General features: G+C 42.3%; 1 protein-coding gene across 1 annotated transcript; it reads right to left on the bottom strand.

Moving 5' to 3' along the window:
• Window positions 1-5166: 5166 nt before the first annotated feature.
• On the bottom strand, window positions 5167-8309 carry hmx3a (H6 family homeobox 3a). The gene is given in 3 exon segments (XM_022206276.2): window positions 5167-6773; window positions 7537-7743; window positions 7746-8309. Coding segments are annotated over 3 exon segments (909 nt in total). The 5' UTR covers window positions 7825-8309; the 3' UTR covers window positions 5167-6150.
• Between the last annotated feature and the right edge of the window lie 2088 nt (window positions 8310-10397).

Genomic DNA, 10397 nt, shown 5'->3' with positions numbered 1-10397 from the left:
GGAGACGGGATGAGGAGAGCCAGAGAGCCAAAGAAGAGCATTAAAGTGTGCATCATTTCTGCGTCCTGCTGCACGGTTGTACGATTTAGAAAACTGTCAAATGTGCATTATTTTTTTTTAAATTATATTTTTGCTGCTCGGAATCCAGACCACCAAAGATTGTAGGTTATCTAAAATAGATCAAATAGTAAGATAAAGAGTGTGTGTGTGCAGCTCTGATCCTGCTCCATCACAGGGTAATATTGTTCAAAGTAAATTCAAATTTGGTTGCCAATTTTACCATTAAATTGTGTTAACATTTGTTAAAATACGCACAGACTGTTATTATATATATATATATTTAAACGAAAAATCTGCTTTTTCCCTGCCATATCCATTTTCAGAATATGCTAGCATGTGGATTCATACCTTTAAAAAAACACTTCCATCCCATCCAAGCTGCGCATCCAGGTAAAAGTGACTTGAGGATGACTTGTTGCGATAACTGTCTTCTTTTCTTTTCTATTACCCCCATGCATACTAAATCGGGTGGCGTGACGCCGACGCGCACGCAGCCTTGGCACTAAGACAAAAAGGCCCAACTCATTTTTCCTGAAAAATAATAAACTCATTCCGCGTCCATTATCTCCGATTAAGAATTAATTTGATCATTACTGAGCTAATCTGCCTCGTGAATTGACCGCGCGTGGAGTGGAGGCCGGCTAATTGATTGACTAATTGATTGGAGGTGGTGGGGGCCTTGCGTGTGTGCGAGCGTGTGTGGTGTGTGCACGAGGAGGGGAGGCGCGCTTCTCCCCACCACCGCCTCCTCCCACCATCACCACCCATGCGCTCTCTCTCTCTCTCTCTCTGTGTGTGTCTGTGTCTGTGTGTTGTGTTGTGTGTTTTTGTGTCTGGCTACAGGACAGCTGCGGGGCTTGAGCTGGAGGTTCGGGCACATTATCCCTCCTGTTTTTTTTTACTGCTTTGTAAGGAAGCCCCAGACACATTACAAAATGGTCAGCTTTAATCATCGTGTCAGTGCCCTTCCGGTAGCAACACAACCGGCGTTCGCTGTTGGAGGGAGAAGATTATGGACGTGATGCTGCTGCCGCTCATGATGGTGGTGATGATGCTGGCAGCAGATTCTGTCGTCATCATCATCACAGAAGTCAGACAGATGCATCTGGATCCGCGCGTAAATATCCCTCAACTGGCAGCGGGGGCCAGCAGCTGCTAAACGATCTTCCTAAAACGCTTACGCAGGGGAGGCTTTACTGAAAAGAGGGGGGCAAATATATGAGGCAGTCGGGGGCGGATGCTGGATTTATGATGGTTACACATAAGGCGTGAAATCTGCAATGACAGTTAAATGGGTTTATTTTATATGCTGCTCTTTTCAAACAAAGACCTTTGTCAGTGCGGCCGCGCTTTCATCACTTTCAGACGACTTTTGCAAAGTGAGATTAGTTCATCACGGAGATAGTGGACAGAACAGGCTGCTGTTGTGCCAAATGGGATGAATTACGCACCGTGTTTTTTATGTCAGCGTTTATAGGGCCAGTGGTACAAGCTCCTTCTATTAGCATTGGAAATGCTCGTCCCTTCTACCCATGTTTCTGCGCTTCACGAGGCCCCTTCGAGGCCAAAAATACACAGGCAAGGAGCGGCCCTAAGTCCGTGCTCTATCACGGTGATAGGTTGGTTGCTCGGCCGCCCTACCGCAATAACAGAACAAGATCTTTAGCAGCAGAGAAAGGTCTGAGAAAGACAGATGAAGTTATGAGGCGCTTTGATCTGGGAATCAAGCTTCGATAAATATTAAACAAAGACCCTTTTACACGTGTGTATTATGATATATGGCGTGTCCAAGTCTGAATAAGGAAATTACCAGAGAAAATGATATCAATAAATTTTCTAAGTATAAACGTTGATTATGTTTCGATTTTCATTCAAGAAAGCGGGCCTGCTCTTTTTTCAGGAGGCGTTTTGTGCGTGCGTCCGTGCGCGTAAAGCTTGTGTGTGGTGTGTCTGTGTGTGTGTGTGAGGGTGGGAGAGAGTGAGTGAGAGAGAGAGAGAGTTTGTAAACGCAAGCAGCAGAGCACCCGAGCCCTGGAGGTGTACAATTTATGTAATCTGAGTGTGGAAATGAACTGGGTAATTTATTGGAAAACACAAAGTCAGGAGATTGGGATCAGTACAGCCTATCCAAGGGCTCCTATCCATCAAGTTCCAATTAACAACCTAACCATTGAGTTTAATGGCTTTCCATCTATGCCCTGATAGACTCATCAATTCCTCGGGGAGAAATTAAGAAAATCGACCCGCCCCTCGGCGTTTCGGTGTCATTCTTCACAGCAACTATATGTCAAATTAAAAACACAATTAAATTTAAACTGTTCCAATCAGACGGTGCCCCGCAACCTATGTTTCACTTAATAGAACTTTGATGAAAATCTGATGTTCGCATTCAATCAGGAAAGCAAATGGGATGGTATAAAACAAGATTTCCTCCTCGAGATGTGTCAAAAGATTTGTTCACGGTCCTCGACGCGAGGTGTTGGCATCACTTGGGTCTGGCCTGTGATTAGGGAAATCTCCCAGTATCTTGTGCCTGTAACTGTTGAGACTGGACGTGAAAGGTGATTTCCTGAACTTTTCTATCCGCACACAATCTCCCATATTTGTGCCAGGGGGAGCCATCAAAGATGATGTTTGCCATTTGGTAGAATTTGTCAAAGATATTGGAAACTTTAAAGCTGAAGGTGTAAAAATACCAAATCATATCCCATATCACCCAATGTGCTCATGTGATTTCCGTCTTGGTAAAGAACCTGCAAACCCTCAGAGAACCTGAAAACAAATGGTTCAAAATCTCCTTAATTTCTCAAGATAAATGCTTTAATCTCCAATAGCAAACTTTAACAATGTGTGAGGAGATGCCAGAGCCAGCAGAGAAGAGCCCAGCATTATGCAAGGTGGTCGGGGCCACTTGTGTGTTTCCAAACTGGCACTAAAACCTCTGATAGGGCTTAAAATTACCCATTCAGCTCTCCATTTTAATGTAATACACTGAGCGCGGTCCCCGGTCACGTCCGTTTGTCCCCGTTCCTGCAAATGTACTTTATCTGATTTGGCCCCGCTCTCTCCCCCTCCACCTCTTTCCCCCCTCTCCTTTACATAAAGATGTCGCACAAATGGAAATTATCGAGTGGTAATTTTTTCAATTTATGCGCGCAAATCAAGGTCATAAGCTGAGCCGAAGCGGCGTGTGAACGTTGCTCTTACTTGACGCAATGTGCCGCAGACGTCCACGGATCGATACGTGCCAGGAGAATAATGCCACACCAATCTATTAATTTGCAGTAATGGGGCCGTGTTGAGCGTGCGCGGTAGGTACGCGTCAATACTTGGGTGATCCGACGATATTTGAATGAACCCTTTGTCTCTTGATGAGGTCATCATATAGAGTTTATAGCTGACTGATTCATTTCCAATAACTGTATTAGCCTGCAGATGAAAGCAGAGGATGGCCTTTGAAGGAAAGGTTGTTCTGGTTGAGGAACACACGTGCCTCACTGTTGGCTTTTATGCACAATCTAATCTATTCAGTTTTTTTGGAGGGGTGGAGATTTTCTTGAGTGTTACAGCTCCAAAGTTTTGGCGATGCATATGTAACAAAAATGGCATTTTATTGGGTATTTCTACGCAATATGTTACAAGTTAAACCTACAGAGGCTCCTAAAACTGCCCACTACAAGGAGAGAATCGACCATTTGAGTTGGTTTCTAACCTGCAATCTGGACACTGTCACCTGCTGGACACTATTAAAAAGCTCCAAAATGTAGTCAAATCTTTACTGAAATAAACACTACATCCTGATTATTATTACTGGTAAAAACGTTATTTAGTTTTGTTATTAGTTATTGATATTTATGTTGAGATTTGTCCCTATAAGCTCCATTAAGCTTGGAGCTTCCTCCTCTTCGCACCATCGTCTTGAATTTGCATTGCTCCCCTATAAGTTTAACAGGATGCATTCTGGTGTGTAAAAAGTCTTAAAATACAGTAAAATAAATGTATATATGCATTAGCGGTGCATGAAATAACTGCAATAATTCCAGGATCTTGACAATGTGATCTAATTTTGAATCCTCCTTGAAAATATGATTGATTGCATTTTTGTTTAGTTCTATTATTTTCAGTGGATTTCCTCAAATTCGAATTATTATAATCGAGCTGGAAGGCTAAAGGTGTGCTAAAATGTTTGAGAAAAAATTTCTTATTTTGCATTAAAACAAGCAGGGGTTTTAATTTTTAAAGAAAGCTTTTTTTATATAGCTTGAATTGTGCTATTTAATTACCTTGCAGACCAGTCTACGGATGGCTTCGATGAGATGGTAGCATCCAGTATCCAGTGACACCTGTAGAATCGTATGTGTTACAAAGTACCAGTTTACTAATTCAGCCCTAATTTGAAATTTACAAATAAAAAGATGAGCCTGCAACTTAGGCTGCTCCTGCGTAATATGGATTTAACTGTGGAGACCCTGTGAAATTATATTAACAGATTTGGAAAAAAAAATACAACTAACAGCATTTAAGAGGTGTTTTCATACATCCTAAATCTGTTAGAACAATTGTCCTACTTAAATAAAAGTGGCATGAAAAGTAGTTCACGTAAAGAGAGACGTTTCCTGGTAAAATAGTCAAAAATAAAACGATCTTCAGAAATTCGAAAAAAATGCGTAAAATACAAAAACTGATCATGTGGAGATGCTTGCCATAGATCCTGACATCCCAAACACACACAAACACACGACCATGAGAGAGAGAGAGGAGAGAGAAAAAAACGTTAAAAGACAGCAGCTCATATTTAGGGAGTAATTTCCTCTTCTGAATACATTATCCATAATTTTGGCAAGATGGTGCCAATTACGCATCTAATTGACCGAGCCACTTTTTATGTAAAATAACGTTTTAAAGTGCACAACGCTAAGATGATTACAGAAACCCACCTGCCAATGCTCCAAATGTGTGTGCGTGTGCGCGTCCATGGACGAATAAACATCATCACCTATTTTTCACATCGAATATAAATTAGAAATAACTCATATTTAGCTTCCTGGTCGTTTAAAAAAATATACATTTCCTGGAGAATAAGTCATACAAAAATGTCCTAAAATGTTAAGGAATAATCTCCATTTATTTCACAACATGGTTCAGCAATACAATATCAAAACATTGTTGTTTTTCTGTACAAAGGAGAAGCCATATGAGGAATCCCCCCTCTCCCCGTGCCTCATTAAATATATACATTTACATATTTTGTACACCAGTGTAGTCGTTATTTTGCCGCTCCAGTTCAGAAAAACCCACAAAGCTCAGGAGACGCTGGACCTCACACTTGTGCTTGAAAGACGTGTCCATGTCAGGGGGAACAAGAGTAGGAACTACTAAAACTAAACATAAAGCTACATGGGTATTTTACAGCTCAGAGTGTCTTGATTGTCCCCCGTCAAGCGCTTTAAAAAGCAACAAAATCAAATAAAATAAAAATAGAAAATTACAGCAAAGCCTCCAGCATGAATAGATGACAAAACATGTATGTTTTGGTGGATTCATTCATTCACAGCACACCGTCAGTGTATTGCACATCATTTTGTTATCAATTCTGGAAATGGAAATTAAATCTAATGTGCTGGATGAAAAGTAGGCCGCATTTATACCGACTGGTTTTGTAAACAAAGTAATTTCTTTTTTCTTTCTTTCTTTTCTTTTTTGCACATCACAGAGTTGACCTGTCCAGCAACAGGCAGGATGTAAAAAGTAGAAAAAGAAAAACAGGAAAAAGACACTCATCAGGCAGTGTAAGCAGGTGAACTCCTGAGGTGATGCTCAATAATAATAATAATAATTAATAATGGGATTTAAATTGTCGGATCACGTGTAAACGGCACCCTTATGGAAAATGACACAATACATTTGCCAAAAATAGGTCCATGTAGGCCTGACAGTGACAGTCTCTTCTTATTTTTTCTGTTTCTTCATTCACTCAGAAGTATAAAAATATTCTTTTTTTGTAACTTTTTTTTGTTTGTTTTTGACTTTTTTGTGATGAGTTAATTTAGGAAACGGACACCACCTCGTGCCACAAAGCTCGGCTCATTTTCAAACCGGTCTGAGCAGCGGCACTGATGTGACGATGGGATGGGAGTAGTAGACCCCGGGGTGCGGGAAGGTGAGCAGCGGTTGGCTCACGGGCACGTTGGCAGCGGCGCCTCCGCTCTCCGAGGCCGAGTTCTCGTGGTAGAGGATGGGCACCCGGACTATCCTCTGCGCCGCGGCGTGGCTCAGGTTGGCGGCCTCCAGCTCCGCGGCCAGCTGCCTTTTCCACTTGTTCCTCCGGTTCTGAAACCAGATCTTCACCTGGGTCTCCGTTAGGTGGAGCGACGCGGCCAGGCCGGCCCGCTCCGAGCTGCTCAGGTAGCGCTTCATGTCGAAGGTGGACTCCAGCTGGAACACCTGGCTCCGGGAGAAAACCGTGCGCGTCTTCTTCTTGCGGCACGGCTTCTTGTCGTCGTCTCGCTTCTTCCACTCCTCCAGCTCGTCTTTTTTGACTTCCTCCGTGTCGCTCTCCTCCAGGATGATCTCGTCGCTGCTCTTGTTGTTGTTGTGCTCGTCCTCCTCGTCGTCGTCTTTGGTGTCTGGTTCGGATTTCAGGACCAGGTCCGGAGAGTCTCTGTCTGTGCCCGAGGTCGGAGAGGAGTCTCTGGCTCCTGGTTTCTCGGTGACTGGAATGAGGACACATGGAGGGAGACGAGGTCATAAACACTTGTGTTTTATTGCAGCCTGTTGAGTCAGTGGGCTTTGGGGAAACTAAAAAGATAAACTAATAAATAGTGCCAGGAAAACGGCTTGTCACCATGTCCAAATGCATCCAAAGTGCCATTTTTCTCCTATTAAAACAGAGTATTTTTAATGGGAGGGTAAAATATTCCAAATAGACAGGAGTGTTTTATTCCTTTTTTTTTTTTGTTTAAATAAATCAGGTTTCCACAATCATTCTCCTCACTAAACAAGCTTTCAAAAATACCCCCTTTTCTCCAGTGTGTTTTAAATCCCTTATGAATAAATGACAGGTAAAAAATAAAAATAAAAAAATAGATAAAAAGGCTGTCAGTGGCCAAGCCTCAGGGGTGAGATGTGCACGGTGAGCGCCAATAGACAAATCAAAAGCACGCTGCGCATCGTCACCCTCATGCAATGATTTGATGGTGTCTACTTCATTTTATGCACAGTGTTACTTTATTGATCTATTATCCGGCGTCGTGGCATAACAAAATAGGCCTTCATAGGGGACAAGGTGCTAAATCACTACACTAGACTGCGCATGTAATATTCTAACCAAAAATATCCACTTTGATGGAGTAAATCTCTGAGGAGGAGGTTCAGTGACAAGATGTTAAAGAAAGATCCTACGGTGCATTTTTTATTGTGTGTGTTTTTGCTGATTAGAGGCAATAAAGGCTTAAAGTGTCTCGGTTTGATGCTTACCTTCGGCTCTGTGTAGGTGTGCGGCTGAGCTCAGGGTGTAGGGGTACCACCACGCCGACGTGCGCTCCAAGTAGTGAGCCGGTAGACTGAACCTCTGAGCGGGCAGGTCGAAGCGTGGAAAGTTGAAATCCCCGACCTGGGAAAGAGAAAATCCTCCCTCTAGGGCCGCCTTAGTGGCAGCCAGTACGGGTTTGGGCTTGGACGGTTACTATCACAGTTCAGCAGGTTCTTAATGAAGAAAGGAGAGTCCTTGGCCGAAGCGCACGTCTCTTGCGTTGTCTCTGGCATCGCTGTGGTTTGTGGTCTGAACGCAGAGGGACCACGAAAGTAGGAATTTTAAAAAAAAAAACTGAGGGAGGGAAGAAAAGCAACTTACAGACTGTCGATATCCTGGTCTATACGAGGAGTTCCTGCTTTTATTATTCTTCGGAAAGTGGATTTCACACCCGGAGAGCGCGTCAAAACGCACGTCCTCCTAGGCTCGAAAAATCATAAAATAAAGTGTAGGAAAGGTAGGAGGGGGAAAATGCACAAACATGGAGATGGTCTCATCCCGGGCTCTTTTCGTCAAAACGCAAACTGTGTCCACCGTGTCAGTCAGTCTGGCGTCTGATGCTAATGATGAAATAAAAATGTCATCCAAGTTAAATGCGGAAAGTATAGGCGATTGGGCATGTACAATGGCAAATGGGATTAAGGGAGAGACGGTGAGGAGAGAGAGAGAGGGAGAGGGAGGGAGGTAGAGAGAGAGAGAGACCATCCTCCCCTCTCGGTGCGCTCTGGCTGCAGGCTGTGTGCGCTCGCCTGTTATTGGTCTCATATAGTCCAATTAGCGACAAATGAACACAGGGCTGTTACCGCCAAAAAGGAAGGTTTGGACCGTCAGAACAAACGAATCATCACACAACTAGCACCACAGTCATACACAGATCTACGGCATGAGGCTACTCACAATCCACTGTTGTTGTTTATTTATTTATTTATTTTCGATTTTATGATACATTTGGAACGAGAAAAAAACTGGACGTATTCATAGATTTTTGGCGATGTTTGACTACATTTAAACTCTGACACCGCCACTGAAAATCTATGCATTAAAAAAATAGTAGTTTATGCATATAGGCCTCTATTATTTGAGCCCTAAATGTGTTGCCTTTTTTCATTTTAAAAATTCTTTCATCTGTAATTATCTCAATATAATTTTCTTATTTCTAATTCTTATGGCAAAACCTATCCAACTGTGCGTAAAACCTCCACTGTCACGCACAATTGAAATAAGTCAACTTTAACGTGCAAAAACTCTTGAAATTCTCTGATTTTCTTTTGATCAACAAAACTCTCCCTATCTGTGCACAATATTTTCATCCTGAGAAGACAAATTCAAATTAAACACCACTAACTAATGCGTGCTGTGATCACCATCCCAGCATTAACTGTTCAATACTCCCCAGTTTCTGCTTCCCAAACTCTAAAACACAACATGGGAGGAAAAAAAGGTTTGAGATCAGGCTGCAGCTACTCAACGTGTCACCAATGGGCGATTAGATTCATATTTCTAATTCATTGATTTGACCACTTCCACAATGTCTGCGGGTCGCACGCTCATTTTTCCCCCAACCCTCCCTAATCGATTTCGTTAATTCATCCCTCAGATTGCACTCTTTGTAAATGTGCTATGTATATTCACTCATTGATATTAATTGACTTGTTAAAAAGCAGTCCATTGGTTGGGGAGCTGGTGTAGAAGAAGAAGAAGAAGAAGAAAAGGGAGGAAAAACGGGGAGGCAGCGTCCTCTGTGGGCCACCAGGTGGAAATGCAGAAAAGTGTGTGTTTGGGCTTTAATTGATCATTTTGTGGGGGTGTTGTTGCATTATCACTATATGGGAGATCATCTCCAATTTGGCAACACAATTTCCTTCCTACAAGTCTAATGACTACAGTTTTTGGCAAAGAATATGGTTTTGTTTGAGGTCAGGCCTGTAGTGCCTCTGGTTAAATTTAAGATAAATTCAAAGCACTAATATAACTCATGGCATCATCTTCCAAAGTTTGTGTGACACCAAGACAGATACGTGGCTTTCTTCTAAGTGCAGCATATCAGGGTGACCTAACTGAGATGTTCTCACTCCAGTTTTGACTCATCTTCATCAGTTCCCTGAAGATATTCATTAGCCATCTGATTTGCAGCCATGAGGAGTCATGGTGCTCTGAGTGACAAGTTAAAGGTTTACTGGTTACTACAGTTCTTTTTATTTTTAAATTTCCATCAGCAATAGAGTTTGCTGGCATGTCCGTGTAATTCATTTAGTGAGCTGCTCAAGTGGAGATATCCTGTTACTGTGATGTAATTACAGCTTTTCTTACTCGGCCATAATTGCGGGCGTTTGACGGCTGAGGTGCAAAATGTCTGAACTTCAAATCCAGTCCAATGCTCCTGTTAGTATTTGTGAACTGTTTTTCTAGAGGACGTGTGAGAAAGTCTGAAATTTTGATTTGGTGCACAGACTACATCTTTATTTATCTGAACTGTTCCATTCAGATCATGCACTGATACTAAGTCAGGTATGATCACATCCCTAAAGATGATTTGCCACCGAAGCTTTGCTCACAATAGAGAGGCATTAAAGGAACAACCTGCTTTTTGGCAAGTGAATACAGCTTGGATGCTCTTACTTACTTTTTGCATTATTTATGTCATTTATATGCCTCACAAAACTCACAGACATAAAAGACAAGAAGCTGCAGATAATTATTTTGGTTCGTGTGCACTGGATCAAATATCTTAAAAGTGTTCACTTGCAACAGTCTGACTTCTTGAACTTGTCTTCAGGAAGTCTGGATTCGTTCACATCCTCATTCC

The sequence above is a fragment of the Acanthochromis polyacanthus genome, chromosome 15 (assembly GCF_021347895.1).
Source record: "Acanthochromis polyacanthus isolate Apoly-LR-REF ecotype Palm Island chromosome 15, KAUST_Apoly_ChrSc, whole genome shotgun sequence".
In the NCBI taxonomy this organism is placed as follows: Eukaryota; Metazoa; Chordata; class Actinopteri; family Pomacentridae; genus Acanthochromis; species Acanthochromis polyacanthus.
Note: the sequence above shows the minus strand (reverse complement) of the source record. Positions and strands in the feature narration are given on the sequence as shown.